Genomic DNA, 19582 nt, shown 5'->3' with positions numbered 1-19582 from the left:
CAGCAGAGAGCGGGATTGGAAGAGGAGCAGCCAGGACTAGAACTGGAGCCCATATGGGATGCCGGTGCTTCAGGCCAGGGTGTTAACCCGTTGTGCCACAGCGCTGGCCCCAACATCATAGTTTCTTTAGTACATTTCCTAAATTTATTATGCATCTATAAGCCTGAGCTCATGCAATATTTGTTTTGTGTTAAATTTTTTACTTACAGTAGAAAAAATTTAGAGAAATAAGACACTAATCTACAGTAATTCTACCATACAGAGAAAATCACTAATATTTACCATTGTAGTGTAAACATTTTCAACCTTTTCTATTTCATATATTAAAATATAACAGATATATGAACTTCTAATATTTTCCATTCTATATTAAATGATTTAATATATGTATTTGTCACATGAGCTTTTATGTTAGATTAAAAAATTCCACCTGTCCTCAATGCTCAATGTATATTTAGTGCATGATTGAATGAATGGTAATTATTCATTGTCATATACCTGTATGCAGAGTTAAATACTCTTGCTACTTTATAACGCAAATCATTAAAGATAACAACTCAAACACTTCTAAATCCAGTGCGTCTCTTCTCTTCATCTTCTTACTGCTAGAACAAAACACGAATTTAAAGCACACAGATTTGGGACCCTCAGGATGCCTTATTGATGCAAACAATAGGTAGATATCCTCTTAAACTGTGATTTATCCACACGGAACTGGATTATCTAGAGTTAGTAATCTTTGAAACATCTGAGCAGTTGAGTTATGTGACTAGAAGTATTATTCACTAAGCAAACGCTAGTTTCTTTCCTTACTGGATTTCAGCAAGGAGAAAAGAAAAACAATGTTTTGAATGTTAATTCCTTTGATAATCCTATCTGTTTTGTTCAGGCAAAAGGCCTTTGGGTTAGCGCACCATTGTGTACTCAATGTCCTAACAGTACTTGGTGTACCACTGCCTGTCTCAGAGCCTGGCACAAAATAGGTACACAATAAAAATTTTCAAATGAACAAATAGAAACATAGCAAAAAATATAGCAATATTTCTTTTATCCGTTAATGGATATTTCCAGACCTTTCCAAGTGGTGTGGATATTTAAGACCTGCGGGCCCCTTCTCATGATCACTACTAAGCAGACGCAGAATTACATAGGAGAAAAATCCACCCTGAACACAAAACCTTGTGTGTAGCTGCTAGCGATCCTTTCCTTCCTTTAGGGCCATGACTTCACCCTGGGGAACAGTGAGCCCGCATCGCTGGGTTTCTCCGCACTCCCTTTGGCATCCTGGCAAAGACCCAGGGCAGGGACATCAGACAACTGTTGATCCTCAAGAACAACCAGACTGCGACTCTGGTCTCTTCCCAATCAGGAATGTCCTGCACAGGAGGCACTCGGCGAGGAGCTAAGACCTTCTCCCAGGTCAAAGGCTGCGGTAGGACGCCACTCCTCCAGTAGATGGCACCATTTTCTTTCATCCGCAGACGCAGGGTTCTTGAACAGTTGCTTGTCTCAAGAGGTGGTTTTTTTCGGTTTGCTTTTGCTTCAGTTTTACTATTCGTTTAGGAAGCTGAAGGTGACAAAAAACAAATTAATGAAACCGATGTTTCTTTATCTTAAAATTTTCGCTCTTGTGGGCTTCCAGAAGCCTCAGACGGAATGCGGGCTCGGGTCGGGGTCTGCGGCGAGGCGCACGGGGTGGTGGATCCTACGCTAGCCCCCTGCCCCATTTCCTGATCGCAGTTAAGACTAAAGATTGGCTGACAGCAATGTCTTGCGGAAAATGATCATGGATCCAATAGGAACAAATAAAACAAAAATAAAATTCGGACTGCAGAATTTCTGTTTCCTAAATAGGGCAAAATATTCGAGGAAGTAGACACCTCTCCTGGCTGGTTAATACCGAACTTTTTCCAGGTTGACAGCCCCGAGTGAGCGGTCGCTCCTCAGGTTGTGCCAACTCCGCGGCACCTGTCAACGCCCTGACAGAAAGGCGGGCTCGGGGGCGCGTCCGTCACCGTCCGCTCGCCGCAGAGACTCGGGCTGACGAGGGGAGGAAGACAGCGTAGCGCCTCCACGGGCGCGGGCCGGCGGTGGACGCCGCGGGACCGGGCGGAAGGAGCCTAGTCACGCACCCAGTGTTCGGGACCCCGCGCCGGCGCGAGGCGGGAACTCCTGCCAAACACAGCCCGGCGTCTCCTCAGACGGCCCCGAGGCAGCACCATTCGGCCCGAAGGTCCTCCTTGCGGATCATCCCCTCCCATTAGACGGCACAGCGACGTACAGGTTTTAGGGACTTCTAAACCAGTGCTCTATTTCCAAGACCAGCGGGAGGGGTGTTGCGGCCGCCCTCACGTCCCCGCGCGCCTCTCCGCTCTCGCCGGAGACCCTGAAGCCCCCGGCCTGGGCTGGGCTCCGCGCACGCCGCAGATCCAGGTCAAGGCAGCCGGGCCCCGCCACCCCGACAGGTGGCCTGGCCTCTTCCTCGCGGCCGCCCGGGGCGGCGATCGCCTGTGCTCCAGGCTCCAAGTCGCAGCTCGCGGGCCAGGCACAGCTCCCGGGCGGGTCCCAGAGGTCCGGCCGGCTCCCCAAGGAGAACGAGGCCGGGAGGGGGCGCCCAGATGGTGCAAAAGGCCCCTAGCACCCAAGGGGGCCGTGGCAGGGTGCGGCACGGGCACTTGTGGCGCTCCTCGGACAGGGCCGGCCGCGGCCGCGCGCCCTCCTCCACCCTTCGCGTGTGCCACCCTCGGCACCCATCCAGGCCCCCAGCGGCAGGGACCCCGTGTGTCGGCCGCCCGCGGGCCACGCCGCTGAGCCACCTCCGAGCCCCAGCAAGGCCGAGGGGTCACGGGGGTTGAACAGTCAGGTTCCCAAGGACGAGCAGCGGTGGTGAGGGGTGGGGGTGGGGGGCAGCACCACCCCGGCTCCAGGCCCCTCCTATGGCTCCAGCGCCCCGACCCCTCCAGCACACGCAGGCGGCAGAGGGTAGGAATTCGCCCGCCCCCTTCTCCAAACTTGAGCGCTGCGCCAGGCGATTCCTGCAGCCCGACCCCTCGCGCCGTCCGACTCCTCCCACCCGCCCCTCCCCCTTCCTCGTCACCCCCCCCTCAGGAATCCGCCTCCCCCTCGCCGCCCGCCGGGCCCGGGGATCCTCCCCCGACTCCCCCCGCGAGCCGCGCCGCCGCCCGGGTTCCTCTCCCCCCCGCTCGGGCGCTCCCTGCCAAGCCCATGATGTAATGGTGTATGTTAATCAGTAGCATGTGGGGAGCTCCGGCTCGGGCGGCTCAGTCCTCCGCCAGCCGACGCCGGAGGCAGCAGCAGCGGCCGCGGCAGCGCCCGCGCCCGCGCCCCGCCGCGCCGCACTCTCCCCGCGCCGCCCGCCCCGACGGCATGGCCCGCGGCCCGCACACCGGGCGCGCCCAGCCCCGCTGAGTGCCGCCGCGGCCCCGGACCCGCGCGTGGCACCCCGAGCCGCCGGGATGAGCCGCGCCAAGGTGAGCGCCCTCTCTCTGCCGCCCGCAGCGGGCAGACCCTCTGGTCGCTGGGGAGTCGCGGGATGGTCCCCTTCCGCTGGAGAAGTTGGGGGAGCCGGGAGGCGGGATGCTGGGCGCCGGGCACCCCTCGAGAGCACAGCCGCTGGGGCTCTCCTCCCCGCCACCCGCGCCACCGCCGCCAGATCCAAAGAGAGGACTGGGGGAACCCCCGAAACCGAACTTTTTGCTGTCGTTGGGGGGCGTGTGCCGACGGCTGTGCTCCACATTCCCGGCCGGGCCGCCCGGGGAAGCAGTAGTGCGGGCACGGGCTGTGGGCGCGGGGCGTGCGCCTGGGGCCACGCCGCCTTCGGCCTGGGACGCGAGGGCTAGGCTCTGGGCCGGACAGCTCCGCCCGTCGGCGACGGCGGGGCAGAGTGCCCGAAGCACACACGCGCGTGCACACACGCACACGCACGCACGCACCCGGCCGCTCCGGACCGAGCAGGCCCGGGAGACCGCCCGGCTGGGCTGGCGCGGCGCGGCGCGGGGGAGCCCGGGCTCCAGGCTGCGCTGCCGCCCGCTGGGCGCGCAGCTCTGGGTGGGGAGAGTTTATTTTTGTCTCGAGCTGCTGCCGCGGCTGCTCACGGCCTAAATCCAGAGGGGCGCCTGGCGGTGGAGATGCTGGCTGTTGCTGTAGATGGAGCTGCAGCCGCTCGGCTGCTTCTCCGGGAAGAGGAGGAGGAGGAGTGGGAGGAGGAGGAGGAGGAGGAGGAGGAAGGAACCCGGGCTGCCGCTGCCTCCGCCTCTGCTTCGCATTAGCCCTCGCCCCCACGCCCGCGCCCCTCCTCAGCCGCAGTGCAAGTTTTGTGCGCGGGGAAGATCTGTTGCTGGTGCCGGCGTTCGCAGGCACAGCCGGAGGCCGCCCGGGCGCGGCGTGCGCGCAGCTTCAGCCGTTCGCCGCGGCAGCAACAGGGAGCCGCGGGGTCTCCTCCCGCAGCTGGGAAGGAGGCTCCGCGCCACCCCCCCGGGCGGGAATAGCCCGTCGCCCGCATCCGGGCGCGAGGGGACGCTGGAATCCGGGCGAGCCGCCTCCGCGGGCGCCCCCGCGCCGGCCCCTCCGAGCGCTCGCCCCCCGGCGCGCTCCGGGGCTGGCCGAGGTCTCACTGCAGCTCTCCCTCTCCTTCCAGTGGTGATCGCCGCTCGGGAATGCGGGCGTGAAGGGTCCGCGCTGCCGCCCAGCGGGGGAGGAGACCCCGGGACGCCGGAAACCACCACCGCGAAGCCGCGAGAAGGGGGAAAGAGCATTCTTCATTCAGTTGTGTGCCTTGAGAGAGATTTTTTTTAAAAAAGCAAGAAAATCATTTTTTAAAAAAATATATAAAAAAAGAAACATTTCCGCGCCACCGTCCGTCGCCGTCTCCGGGGCAGCCAGCCAGCCCCACCGGAACGCAGCCGAGACCGGCGGAGAGGGGCGGCGCGGAGGCAGTACCTGCAGCGTGCGGCGCCCGAGCCACCTTGGAACGGGCACGCGTCTCCCGCGGCCGCGCGGCTGCGGCGCCGCCAAACTTCGGGCCGGGCCGGGCCGCGCCGCGCGCACGGGGGCGCCAGGGGGGCTCTGCCGAGCGAGCGCGGCTCCCGAACCATGATGTTTCGCGACCAGGTCGGGGTGCTGGCGGGCTGGTTTAAGGGCTGGAACGAGTGCGAGCAGACTGTTGCGCTGCTGTCGCTGCTCAAGCGCGTGAGCCAGACCCAGGCCCGCTTCCTCCAGCTCTGCCTGGAGCACTCGCTGGCCGACTGCGCCGAGCTGCACGTCCTCGAGGGCGAGGCCAACAGCCCGGGTAAGTGCGCGGCCGCCGCTGTCCCGCCCGCCGCCCCCCTCCCCTCCCCGCTCCCGGGCCGCGGCCCGCGCGGAGACCCTCCCCCCTCCCCCCGCGGCGAGCCCCCGGCACCTGCCCCCTCCTGCGGCCGCGTCGGGCACTCCTGGGTCCCTTCCGTGTGGTCGCCACGGTAGCATGAATGATTGATTTTTCTCTCATGCAGCTTCCTGAGAAATAAGTAAGTCAGGTCACGTAGAGTCTGGATTTTCTGGGCTTTTTTCCCCCCTCTCTTTTGGGCAGCGTGGCTCGCTGGATTTCAGCAACACGTGAAAAAAGCCGGCCGGGGGCTGCCCTCTGGGAGCCGAGCTTGGAGAAGGGAGGACAATCCAGTGTTGTTACGCGCCCCCCCCCCAAAAAAAAAAAACAAAACACCCCGCCGTGGAATTCTTGTTGAGAGCTTCGGCTTCAGGAACTGTGCAGGGGACACTACGCACGGCTAGGATGGCACCTGCAGCGGGCTGCGCTGCGGTTACACCTGCCGGTCCTGGTGGGCCCCACGCGGAGCTTATGGAAGGGGGGTCGGGGAGAGAGCAGGCAGGGGTCGGGTTCCTCCTTAGGTCTCCTTCGGAAACTTTCCGGAGCAGAATTACCTCCTGCTACCCTGCTGGCATTTGCAGACATCCCAACTAGTGTGGAAAGTGCACACAGCTTGACGTTTTGCTTGCACGGCTCGGCTCGTGACAGACTGAAACTCTGTCCTGGGGGAGGGGGCGAGGGCTGCCCTGGGTGGGGGGCGCAGGCAGCCCCCAGTGTCTGTGCAGGGAGGAGAATGCAGGGTCCTCTTCCAGCTGTTCCGTGTTAGGGCTGAGAGCCTCGCGGGCTCGGCGGAGCGCTGGGCTGCCATTTGGTGATACGGTCTGGTCCTGGGCGGCAGGGCCCGCGGGACACTAAAGGGAGAGCGCCTGGCGGGCGGGCGCAGGCTGAGAGCCGGCCTCCTCCTCCCCTCCCCTCCCCTCCCCCTCTCCGGCATGGCGCTGCTCCTGGTGTGATGCTGAAAACCCTAGAATGGGATGCTTCCATATATAGAATCCCAGGGTGGAAGTGCCTGCTGGAAATTCTCACAGGCCTTTTCCTGACCAGACAGGACTGCACCCAAGGCCCCGCGCACTGCCAAGTACGGATGGCCACCCAGAGGGAGAGCTCATTCAGCCCCAGCCTGGGGGCCCCCAGCTGCCACCCCCGGGTGTCCGTGGCAGGGCCCCCTTTGGTTGAGCTCCACGTTTATAAATAGCTGAAGGACTGGCCTCCTCCTGAGGGGGTGGGAGCAAACTGCAGTCAGTGCTGACCTGCTGGCTGTGCTGCCTCCTCCTTAGTGTCCGCCGCTAGCCTGGGTCACCTGCCTGGTTTTGCTTTCGCAGGCTTGACAAACAGGATTACATAAACTTTTGCGTGTTATAGAATGCGGAGGAATTCTGTACAGTTCTTCACCGTGTGTGCGTGGCCTTGCTGCTTTAGGGGCTGTTGGCACACGTGACGGTTATTCCCGTGTTGCAGCAACAGTTTTGAGCCTGGAGGAAGGGCGAGGGCCTTTCCCCAAACAGCAGCTGTCAGCTTAGGGAGTAACGCCAGTGGATGTATGGTGTTGAAAGAAGTGGTTTCGTTTAAAAATCTCGTCATCCAGTAACCCAAATTGGATATCTGTGAATTACTTTTAAGTCATTGGGTAAGTTTCTCTCTCAAAAAATGTTTTCTGTACTTTTTTGAATATGACACTACTTATCCATGCTGCTATGTCATGCACATGTCTAGGATATAGAACCATTGCGTAAGATCATGTTCTCGATTGTTTTTTCTTAAGGTTTATTTACTTGGAAGGCAGGCTTACTCAAAAAGAGAGTTCTTCCATCCACTGGCTCACTCTCCAAATGGCCCTAGTGGCCAGAGCTGGCTCTCGGTGAAGCCAGGAGCTGGGAACTCCATTCAGGTCTCCCACAGGGGGGCAAGGGCGCACACACTTGGGCCAACTTCTGCTGTATTTCCAGGCGTGCTAGCAGGGAGCTGGATTGGAAGAGACCTAAGCTGGCATCCACATGGGATGTTGGCAGAGTGCTGGCCCCTGGATTGATCTTTCAACTTGCATGGAAACCTTTGTACTTGTTTGCTATGGCTCAAACAGAAATTCATCAGGGAGGACCTGTGGTGGTTGGGTTTACTTTTAAAGTATGAGGATCATCAAAAGCATCATGATTTGTCTTCACGTAGCTGAGTCTGTAGTGTGGCCTTCCTTGTCCGAGTCAGGAATCAGCCAAGAACCAGGAAGGGGGGTGGGGAAATGTCCACTTGGCAGCCAGAAGGGACGGCACCAAAGTCCTGGAGAATACTTCAGGCCCTCTCTCAGACTCTGACTTTAGACACGAGTCTGACTTAAAAAATTGTTTGCTTGAGAGGGAGGGAAAGATGGAGGGGAGTGGGGAGAGAGAGAGACAGACACAGAGACAGAGACAGATCTCCTGTCCACTAGTGGTTCACTCCACAAATGGCTGCAGCAACCAGGACTGGACAAGGCCTGGCTCAGAGTCAGTAGCTGGAAACTCAGAGTCTCCCACGTGGGTGGAGGGCCCCAAGTATTTGAACCATCACCTGCTGCCTCCCAGGATACACAGTAGCAGGAAGTCGGAAGTAAGAGTGGAGCTGGGACTGGAACCCAGGCACTCCTTTATGGGATGTGGGCATCTCAAGTGGTAGCTTCACTGCTACACCAAATGCCAGTCCCCTAAATTTATTTTTAATTAAAAGAAATCTACAGTGTGTTAGGGGTAGCACATTTAGACTGCTGTAACCAGCAGTGAAGCAGGATTCCTGATAGCCCACAAACGAGGACAGACACAGGAAAGCTATAACTTCAGACACAAAAACTGGGGGCAGAAGCACTGGAGGCTGGGGAACATTGGTAGGAACCTTGGTTGACCCTGTGGACATCACTGTGTGGTAACAGAAACCAGTAATTACTACTTACCAGTAATAACATGGAAACATGAAAAGGATACATTTTTGGACACAGTCTTTAAGAAGGCAGGGAAATGTTACAATAAACTTTGAAAATATTTACACCCAAGATAATTAACCTCCAAAGCTGTTTTGGTGTGTAAAGCTCTTACCAATTCAGAAAACCAGGCTGTGCGGAATGACTCATTCGTTGGATGGCTGAGACTTCCTGTACCAAAGTCATCTTGTATCATTTAGTTTATTTTGTAATCATCAACGAAGTGTGTGCGTGCGCACACACACACACACACACACATCTCTTCTAGTGTCCAGAGATGTCAAAACTTGGTGAACGGGAACTGGATTGCTCTCTGGGGCTTGATTTTGGTATAATAAAGAGATTTAATTAATGATAGTGTGAACTTGGCTCTGCCTGCTGCAGGGTAGACTTTGAATAGATTTACTGTGTTCTTAAACATGGCTTATTTGAGATCTGTGGCCTACGTTTTGATACTAACTTTTTGTTCCCTTAAATCTATGGAGAATCCAGTGATTCGTGGTTTATCCTTTGTCTCGGGTTCATGGTCATCTGAGATCCAGAGAAAATGGTTGTATCTGTCAGTTCCTATGGATTTATTTCTGTTTTTCTGTTTTTTTTTTTTTTTTTTCACTTTTCTCTTTCATGTCGGGGGGCATTTTTTTTTTTTTTTTTTTGACAGGCAGAGTGGAAAGTGAGAGAGAGGGACAGAGAGAAAGGTCTTCCTTTTGCCGTTGGTTCACCCTCCAATGGCCGCCACGGCGTGTGTGCTGCGGCTGGCCCAACACGCTGATCCGAAGGCAGGAGCCAGGTGCTTCTCCTGGTCTCCCATGGGGTGCAGGGCCCAAGCACTTGGGCCATCCTCCACTGCCTTCCCGGGCCACAGCAGAGAGCTGGCCTGGAAGAGGGGCAACCAGGAAAGAATCCGGCGCCCCGACCAGGACTAGAACCCTGTGTGCCGGTGCCGCTAGGTGGAGGATTAGCCTATTGAGCTGCAGCGCCGGCCTCGGGGGGCATTGACTGTGGTCACCTTTCTAAGTAGGAGCTCAATTCCAGCACCTTTTCCAGCATAGATAAGGACCCCTCAGCTCCCAGCCTGGGTTAATCTAGAGACTTCGGGGCAGTCTCACTGTGTGGGTCATTTGATACCTGCAAATGCCAAAAATGAATCCCCTGGCTTTATCTGCAGCTCCCCTTCAAGAAAACTAGGTTGTGTGGAATCATTTATTTATGACTTGGGTTATTTGGACTTGAAATATAATTCTCAGTAGAAACAGTGCAACAAATGGAATTTCACAAGTTAATCCACAAAGCCTTTTAACTTGCCGCATAGTGCATATTTTGCGAGAAAATTGCGTATGTTTTTAGTAAATAAATGGCAAAAAAAAGTTTGTTGCTCACTTCAATTCAAGAGAAAAGATTATCTGAAACACTGGTGCTTGAGGCAAAAATAGTGGTGGGCATGTGTTGTCTTTAGAGGGTGAACGTGTTGGCCCCACCATTTTCGGGATTTGGGGTTTCTACATTTCAGGGGTGGCGTCAGGTTTTCCTGATGATATGGATAGTAACTCATACCTGGTGCGTGACAGGTGCTCTCCGTGGTGGGTCAGTGACCAACAGAGTGTCACAGGTGGTGGTGCCTGGACATGGGACTAGGACGTGTGAGGGGAAGGGCCCAGGGACATCGTGGACCTAGCGGTGGACTGCCTGGCGGAGCTGGGGGAGACTTCACTGAGGAGAGGGGTTGGAATTCAGTCTTGAAGGGTGACTGGGAGTTGGTTCAATATGTAGAAAGGATTGTTGAGCGCAGGTCAGAGGCATTTTCAGAGAGAAGGAATAGTGTTGGTGAAAAAGAGAAAGCACATTGCTTTGTGAAAGGGGCTGGTTGTGTGCAGGAAATGATGAGTTCAGAGTGGCTGGAAGGATGTCACATGCCGAGCTCTGAGGAGCGGGAAGTAGAAACAGAAGCGATGGGTGCAGGATTTTGCCAGCTAAGGGGTTTAGAGCTCATCCTGCAGAGATAGAGGTAGGAACAAGTAGACATCTGGGCAGGGGCATATTGAGGGTGTGGAGGGAAGAGCAAAGGAGCTGAAAATTAAAAGGGTTGTGTGTGTGTGTGTGTGTGTGTGTTTGTTTGGGTAATATGAGGTAATGCGTGTGTGTCTGGTGCGTGAATAGTATGGAGTGTGTGGTATGGTGTGTGTGTACATTTGTACACTTTCAGGAGAAAGTTTATCTGTTATGTGCCGTGGTCCTGAGAGACGGCAATGGGAGAAGTGGAGCAATTTGGTTTAGATGGTTTCCACTTTGGCCACTAGGTGGCATCACCATCCTAGAGCAGCTGGGTTGCTGTCAATGTTGATGTTCTGAGAAGGAAGGACTGATAGGCAGAGGAATGCCCAGGTGGCCATTTGTTTATATCTGTGGGACAGCATACATTATAGAGGATTGTTAGGGTAGAGATTTTGAAATTAGACTGGGATAGTCAACTAATTGCTAAGACTCTGTTTTCCTATCTAAAATGGTGATAATAAAACCGTGTTACTGTACAGAAGTTAACATTTTAATGATCCATTGAAGCCCTCTTCTTTTTTATTTTTTATTTCAGACCTACTTATTTTTATTTAGTTGAAAGGCAGAGTTACAGAAACAGAGAGGGAGAAAGAGAGATAGAGAGATCTTCCATCTGCTGGTTCACTCCCCAAATCGTCACAACAGTCAGAGCTGGGCCAGTCCAAAGCTAAGAGCCAGGAGCTTCTTCCAGGTCTCCTCATGTGGGTGCAGGGACTCAAGTACTTGGACCATCCTCTGCCACTTTCCCAGGCACATTAGCGGGGAGCTGGATCAGAAGTGGAGCAGCCGGGACTTGAACTGGTGCCCATATGAGATGCCAGTGCCACCGGCGGCAGCTTTACTTGCTGCGCCACAGCGCTGGCCCTGAAGGTCTCTCCTATTCCTCAGGTATGAAGTTGCTATAAATGAGATCTTTCTAAGTGATCAGATGTCTTTTCACTTAATGGGATCTAAAGGAGACTGGGGATGACTTGGAACCCCAGAAGAATCTGAGCCCACTGTGCCCTTCCTACTATGGTTTTGCCATGTCGATCTACTGTCTGTCGTGTTGTATCCTTAAAAATGCAGCTCTAACCCAGTGTACCCAACTTGCTTGTCAACATTTTTCCCTTCTGGTGATGAATGGGCGCAATGACTTAGTTGAGTGACATTTGCTGTATGTCACTGAGGGTGCTGTGGGTCTCTTGGGCTCATTCTGCGATGATGGGGCTGTTGCGAGTGTGAATTGTGGCCGGTCAGGCACGGTCAGACTGTGCCATGAGCACCTGGATGTGGTCATTTAGCGTGGTTGCTCAGAGCTTCAGCGAGTGAGTCCGTGTTCTGATCTGACCCCATCCCGGCCCGCAGAAGGCTGGCAAACTTCACTGCAGTCAGATTGCTTTGTGTATGTTTTCAATACACCAGCAAGGCGGGGTGGGGGGAACCAGGGTGGGAAGGGCTGAGAAGTAGCTGAAAGCTTCCCAGTGCTTCCTGCAGAAGGGTAATTCTCAAGAGGATTGGCTCCGGCAGAGCAGGGAGAGCACAGCGCCTCCCTGTGGCCAGAGGGAGAAAGGTGGGGACTTCTGGCCATGGGTGAAGTGCCTTATGTACATAGCTCATGGGCCAGGAAAGGGGCTGTGTGCATAGAACCGGGATAAACCATCAACCTGCTCTGAGTCTTAAGCCTCTTCCTTCCTTCCATCCCTCCTGCTCATTGCTTCCCAGGCCTCTCCAACCTCATTCAGCCCTCATAGATGAAGGAATGGGGTCAAATGTCTCCTGAGCTGTTTGTTATGTCCGTGGCAGCTGCCTGAGGTGGGAGTCTCCCGGAGAAAGCAGACCTTTCAGAGCAGAAGCTGGGAGTCCACTCGTGGTGAGCTGCTCAGGGCTTGGGCCTTGCTCTCAAGCTTACGCCAAGAGCCTGTTGCAGCTCAGAGGAAGTAGCCTGGGCTGGGCCAGGCAGAAGCTGGGAGCCAGGAATTCAGTCTGGGTCTCTCACATGGGTGGCAGGGACCCAAGAACTTGAGCCATCACCTGCTGCCTCCCAGGGTCCAAATGAGCAGGACGTTGGAATTGGGAGCAGGGCTGGGACTGGAACCCAGTCATTTAGTTATGGAACATCCCAGCTGGCATCTGGAACTCAAGGCCAAATGCTCTGCCATGAACTGGCTGCTTATATGTCGGGCGTGGGATTCCTTGGCACTCAGAAGCTGGGTCGAGGGTCCCCTCCCACCCCATTTTGTGTATCAAGGTTTTAATACAGTTTTCTGGTCTTAGTTTTCTAGGGGAAAAAATAAAATCATTTAGTGATTTTGTTTACACAGTAGATAATACTATTATAATGGTGCCTGTCTATGAGTAGCCAGCAAGAAGCTACGGCACCTGTTTCCTCAGCTGAGCTGGGTGCTCTGCCCAAGGTGAAGCTGGGGTCATGAGTCCTGTCCGGGTGCTTACAGTCCAGCTGTGGGGGTAAAGCTGATGCACGAGGAGTAGTTGCTAGATGCTGTGTTCTGATGAGAGAACCACACTGAGCTGAGCGAAGGGGAGAGAGCAGGGTGGTGGGGCAGTCTAAGGAGCTGAATGGCAGAAATGTTGTGGCCTTTGAAACAGGTGCCTTGAGGCTCATGCGATTCTTGCCTTGTTAGTGCTGCTACTGCTGGCTTCGCGAAGGAAACCACAGAGGGGAACTCTGCATGTGCCGGCTACGGGGCAGGCTTGCTGGGCCTCAGATGGGTCTGAGCAGGTTAGAGAGAGGAGCATGAGGCCAGCTGCCTGCCAGAAATGATGTCTTGGTGAACGGAAGAGGGGGCATCTGTGGGGCAGGCCAAATGCTCATGATTTTAAAAAAAGATTTATTTATTTATTTGAAAGGCAGGGTTACAAGGAGGCAGAGGCAAAAAGAGAGAGAGAGGTCTTCCATCCGCTGGCTCACTCCCCAGATGGCCGCAATGGCCAGAGCTGGGCCTATCTGAAGCCAGGAGCCAGGAGCTTCTTCCAGTTCTCCCATGTGGGTGCAGGGGCCCAAACACTTGGGCCATCTTCTACTGCTTTCCCAGGCCATAGCTGAGAGCTAGATCGGAAGTGGAGCAGATAGAACACGAACCAGCTCCCATATGGGGTGCCGGCACTGCAGGTGGTGCCTATACCTGCTATGCTGGCTCCTCATGTATTCTAATGTATTTATTTATTTATTTGAAAGTCAGAGTCAGAGAGAGAAAAAAGAGAAAGAGGATGCATGAGAGCACGCTTCCATCTGTTGGTTCACTCCCCAGATGGTTGCAGTAGCCAAAGTTGGGCCAGGCCAAAGCCGGGAGCCAGGAATTCCATCCAGGTCTCCCACATGGGTGGATGGCAGGAGCCCAAGTACTTGGGTCACCTTCTACTGCTTTTCCCAGGCCATTAGCAGAGAGCTGGGTTGGAAGTAGAGCAGCTGGGACATGACCTGATGTCCACATGGGATGTCAGCATTGCAGGCAGCAGCTGTACCTGCTACGCCTCAACACCAGCCCCCAATTTCTCATGTATTTAAAGGTAGGAAAATCAAATATCTGGTCACCGAATATTTTCATCCACCTTAAGTGTCCATAAAATTATAAGACCTGGTGAGTTCTCTTGGCTCCTCCCAGTAGGATACTGTGATTAGCACTAAGTATTAAGCAATAATATCAAAAACACCTCTAGGAAAAGTCTAGCTTTTTTCAGAATTTAATGTGCACGCACATCCCTAGGGGACATTGCTCCTGAACACTGTGACTGAGGGAGCCTGTGGCGGGGCCTGGCCTCCCGCCCTTGTGCTGAGCTCCGGGGACTGTGTGTGCTGCAGGTCTGTGTGCCATGCCTTGGGGCAGTGGCTTTCAGGCTTCAAGCGTGTGTACCAGGAGACCTTTGTTTGCAAATGAGAACTCAGTGACAGCTCCTGGGAAGTGGGTGCCTCCCCAAGTCCCAGTCCTTGACTGACCCAGGAGCTCCGCCTGTGGCCATGCACAGTGGTGTCCCCAGGCTCTGAGATGAGACGGTGACAGATCTATGGCCAGGAAAGCTGGGGTAGAGTTGGAATCTTCTCAGTTCAGGGCTCTCCCACCAGCTCAGGCTCCATCCAATGGCACTAGCCTGGCGGAGCCCTCATTTGGGGCTAGATGTTAAGCCAGTGCAGACAGCTCAGGTGCTAAGATGGAGGTGCTAGGATCCCTTGCCTTTGACCCACTGGAACTTGCTGCTTGGAGAAAGGCCTTTTTCTGGGACCCCTTACACAGTTTCAGGGTGGCTTCTCATGCAGAGCAAAGCAAGTCTGTCTCAGCTCTGGGCCAGTACCTCTTTGGAAGTGGGGAGCGTGGAGAGGTTCAGGGAGTGGCGTTTCTGACATACGTTGTGGTCACTCCCAGGTGGTACTGTGCTCCGGACTCCACAGGTACTTTCAGGGTTTGCTTTGGACAGTCATGGACTGTTTTCCTCAAAGAGGGTCCCGGGGATGCCCGTGTGTTTCATGCGCTGGACTCATTGACTCCGAAATCTTTTTAAGTTTCACTTACACAGGTTAAACACTGAACTTGGCAGGTGGTTTATTTGTGTTTTGACGCTCGGTCACTCATTCGAGCAACTCGACTGCCACTGTCTGCAGGCATCCACTGCCAGGTTCTTGGCACTCTCTGTCCCAGCAGGAACGGAGTGTGGGGCTGAGGCAGGCCGAGCTGCGCTGCCGTGGCGTCTCCCCCAGCCTTTTGGATGTGCCCCTGCCGGAATTTCCCGGCATTCTTCTGGTCAGTGTCCCATGGAAAATGAGGCTCCAGGAAAGATTCGGTTATTTTTGCTGAGGCTGTGGACTGTAAAGTTGAACTGGAAAAAGCAGGAATGTTAATTCCAGAGACCGGATGGGAGAGAGCTCTTCCTCCTTCCTTAGTGTACTCCCGGAAAGCAGTCATGGGAATTTCTGCGGTGGCTTAGCCGGAGCTGTCAGTGGATCTTCAAGAAAGTTCATGGAAAATGCATATCAAAGAGAAACTATGTATGGGTTTCAACAAATTTGCACCAAAATAAACATTTATTAGTTCCATTTCATCAATTTTTAAAAAGAGTTTGTTTCTTTATTTGAAAGGCAGAGTGATACAGTGAGAGGGACAGAAAGAGAGAGAGAGAGAGAGAGAGAGAGATGTTCCATTTGTTGTCTTACTCCCCAAGTGCCTGCAAAAGCCAGAGCTGGGCTGGGCCAGAAACTCCAGCAGAGTCTCCCCCATGAATGGCAGGATCCCAAGTTCTTGGGTCATCGTCTTCTGCCTCCCACGTACATTAGCAGGAAACTGGATCAGAAGTGGAGGCATGGGGCTGGCACTGTGGCGTAGCAGGTAAAGCCACCACCTTCAGAGCCAGCATCCCATATGGGTGCTGGTTTGAGTCCTGGCTGCTCCACTTCTGATCCAGCTCTCTGCTATGGCCTGGGAAAGCAGTGGAAGATGGCTCAAATCCTTGGGCCCTTGTACCCTCATGGGAGACCTGGAAGAAGCTCCTGGCTTCAGATCGGCTCAGCTCTGGCCGTTGTAGCAATTTGGGGAGTGAACCAGTGGATGGAAGACCTCTCTCTCTCTCTCTCTCTCTCTGACTCTGTGTCTATGTAACTCTGCCTTTCAAATAAATAAATAAATCTTTAAAACAAACAAACAGAAAAAGAAATGGAGGCAGGACTCGATCCCAGGCACTCTGATCATGGGATGCAGGCATTTCAGGCAACAATTTAACCTTTGATGCCACATATCACTCTCTGCGTGAACTTTGTGAAGTTCCCTTATATACTGAGCACCCACTGTATTCCAGGCACCTAACTTTGTATACATTATCTCATTGATTTCTTCCAAGCAAACCTAGGATATGAGCTGGCAACTGCCAGGGACCTAAGAACCCCTGCAGGTGCCTCTCCATGATAGGGACTTCCATCTGTTTGTTTAGCAAAGAAGCTATGACATCACGGGTGACAAAGTCCCTCCTGACCTTAAGATTCTTTTGTGAATCAGGAGTAGAAGGGGGAGAACAGGCCTATCAGGAGCAGAGGAGGGAGGGGGAGAGCCTGAGCCAGTAGATGGGTGGGTGAGTGAGTGAGTGAATGGGTGGTCGCATGAATAAGGGGGATCTGGAAAAGCATCTTCAAATTCTTTCCAGAGTTTCCTTTCTGTATTTTTTACCTACTTGGGCTGCAGATTTGTGACTTTTTTGTTATGAAATCCACTTACAGAGAAAGTTTCAGTTATTTTCTTGCTAGGCAGTAAGGGGATCTTGGGTCACTGCATTGATGTTTAAGAAAAGCTCAAATAAAAAAAAAAGAAAAAGCTGGAATGAACTGAAGTGACTCTTGTTTCCTTTGGGTCACCACGAGTCATGGTAAGTGCCAAGTATGTCAGTCACTTATTAGCACAGTTCACTCATAATTACAGTCTGAATCTCCAAATCTTTTTTGGTCTCTTCAAGTAGTTCTGAAAATGACCATAGGATATTCTTTGGTGATGAGAATTCCCTTCCCTCTACCACTTCCTCATTTCCTTCTTCTTCTTCTCCTTCTTTTTTTTTTTTTTTTTTAAATATTTATTTATTTATTTGAGAGGCAGAGTTACAGACAGCAAAGGGAGAGACAGTGAGAGAGGTCTTCCATCTGCTATTTTATCCCATAAATGGCCACAATGGCTAGAGCTGGGCCAATCCAAAGCTAGGAGCCAGGAGCTTCTTCTGAGCCCAGGAGCAGGGGCCCAAGCATTGGGCTATCTTCCACTGCTTTCCCAGGCCATTAGCAGAGAGATGGATTGGAAGTGGAGCATCTGGGACTCGAACCAGCTCCCATATGGGATGCTGGCACTGCAGGCAGAGGCTTAGCCTACCATGCCACAGTGCCAACCCCCCATTTCCTTCTTTGTACTTTCTGTTTGCTGGGCACCATGCAGCTAGGTACATATACACTGAATACTATCTCCAGGAACTATTGTTTGTGATCATTAAATGCAGTGTTTTGCAATAACTAAATAGTGTGCTTATCACCCGAAGTCTAGCGCACAGAAGGTGCTTAAGTGGTGTTTAAGTTATACAAATCCCACAAAGTAGACCTTATTTCCATTTCACAGAAGAGGAATGATAAACTTACAGTAGTCAGAAATGTGTCTCAGGCCACCTACCTGCTTCTAAGCCCGCACTGAATGCTTACCACCGAGCCAAGGGTCTTTTCCCCTTCTTAGGTGTTTAAAAGAAAAACCGGTTCAGGATTGTTAATAGTAATCTTAATTATTCGCCCTAACATGTTATATATTTAGTCTCAGGAGAAGTCTTGTTAGTGTGTCTGTTTTGGTAGCCTTTTTCTCCATCGTGTTTTAATACGATGGAGCAGGATATGCTATCTCCTTTTTTCCATTAAAAGCTTAAAAATTTTTTTAAAAATAATTTATTTGTTTGAAAGGCAGAGAGACAAGGAAGGAGGAGAGTGAGAAGGAGGGAGGAGAGAGAGAGAAAGAGAGAGAGTGAGTGAGCTCTTCCATCCACTGGTTTACTCCTCAAATGGCTGCAGTGGCCAGAGCTGTGCTGATCTGAAGCCAGGAGCCAGAGGCTTATTCTGGGTCTCCCATGTGGGTACAGAGGTCCAAGGACCTGGGCCATCTTCCACTGCTTTCCCAGGCCATAGCAGAGAGCTGGATCGGAAGTGGAACAGCCGGAACCTGAACTGGCACTGCTCGTGCAGCATTGACATTGCTCGCTAGACTGTGTCTTGGTCCCCTTTATGCTCCACCCCCTCACCCTGTGCTTGGCTCGAAGATGAAAGAAGAATGAGTGAATGCAAAGAATTTAACTCATAGTCCTAGTCCATGAGGGGTTTACCATCCATGTTGTGAGAAAAATCAAGTGGACAAAGATTTTTAAAATTTATTTACCTATTTATATTTATTTGAAAGGCAGAGAGAGAGAGAGAGAGAGAGAGAGAGAGAGAGAGAGAGAGATTGATTTTCCATCTGCTGTTTCACTCCTAAAAATGCCTACAGTGGACAGAGATGGGTCAGGCCAAAGCCATGAATGCAGAACTGAATCCCAGTCTCCTACGTGGGTGGCAGGGACCCAAATGCTTAAACTATCACTTGCTGCCTCCAAGGGTGTATGTTAGCAAGAAGCTGGTTCAGAAGCAGAGCTGGGAGTCAAACCCAGCCACTCTGTATGGGATGTGTTGTCCAAGGTGTTGGTTTAACCACTGCACCAAACACCTGCCCCTACATGCGTAAAGATTCAGTAATAAAGCAGGAAAAGCAGAGACTTCTCACGCTGTCACCAGGCAAGTGCTGAAGGCGAGAACGACAGTCAGTGCCGTTACCCTTCAGCCCTTTCCTGCAGACCTGGGTTGGGGTCTTGGCAGCATCACTTACCGGTGTGTTGCCTTCTGAAAAGGATGCCCTCGACTGTGTTACGGCTATAGAAACCACAGGGCTATGACCAGGACTCTGTAGGTGAGTTTTACTGTGTTACTCTCAAAGGACCATTTACAACAATGGGACAAAGAATGCAGGAATGTGGGTGTTTGAAAGGTCCAGCAAAGGTAACCAGGGTTTCTTTTTCTGAGCTTTCTCTTCATTAGCAAGAGATGAAGCAGAGCCGGCCCCAGGGCTCACTAGGCTAATCCTCCACCTTGTGGCACCAGCACACCGGGTTCTAGTCCCAGTCGGAGCACCGGATTCTGTCCCGGTCGCCCCTCTTCCAGGCCAGTTCTCTGCTGTGGCCAGGGAGTGCAGTGGAGGATGGCCCAAGTGCTTGAGCCCTGCACCCCATGGGAGACCAGGATAAGTACCTGGCTCCTGCCATCGGATCGGCACGGGTGCGCCGGCTGCAGCGTGCCAGCCACGGCGGCCATTGGAGGGTGAACCAACGGCAAAAAGGAAGACCTTTCTCTCTGTCTCTCTCTCTCACTGTCTACTTTGCCTGTCAAAAAAAAAAAAAAAAAAAAAAAAAAAAAACCACTTGGTTGTCTTGATGGATATGGACATTTGATTAAAGTCAGTAGGCGGCTTAAAACCATTCATTGCAGAACCTTAGAGTATTTTTGTATACCTCAGCTGAACAGTAGTTACACTTTGCTTTTAATATTTTGGCATTATCTGTGTCTTTATGTTTCAATCAACAGTTGTAGCTGGAAAAAGAGAAAGATTTCTTGTCGTTCTTTTTTATTGTTTTAACAAAACCTCCCAATTTTTACTGCGTGTGTGTGGAGGAGG

The 19582-nt window shown here is 52.8% G+C and overlaps 1 protein-coding gene across 2 annotated transcripts in view; it reads left to right on the top strand.

Annotated features, from left to right (window-relative positions):
- Window positions 1-3350: 3350 nt before the first annotated feature.
- Window positions 3351-19582, top strand: part of SAMD4A (sterile alpha motif domain containing 4A) — a 228665-nt gene continuing 212433 nt past the window's right edge. For both annotated transcript variants that reach the window (XM_051822872.2, XM_008269681.4), the window contains exons 1-2: window positions 3351-3491; window positions 4658-5308. In XM_051822872.2, the coding sequence (XP_051678832.1) occupies window positions 5113-5308 (196 nt within the window). In that variant the 5' untranslated portion in view covers window positions 3351-3491; window positions 4658-5112. The remainder of the gene's footprint in view (window positions 3492-4657; window positions 5309-19582) is intronic.

Source organism: Oryctolagus cuniculus, chromosome 12 (genome assembly GCF_964237555.1).
Source record: "Oryctolagus cuniculus chromosome 12, mOryCun1.1, whole genome shotgun sequence".
In the NCBI taxonomy this organism is placed as follows: Eukaryota; Metazoa; Chordata; class Mammalia; order Lagomorpha; family Leporidae; genus Oryctolagus; species Oryctolagus cuniculus.
Note: the sequence above shows the minus strand (reverse complement) of the source record. Positions and strands in the feature narration are given on the sequence as shown.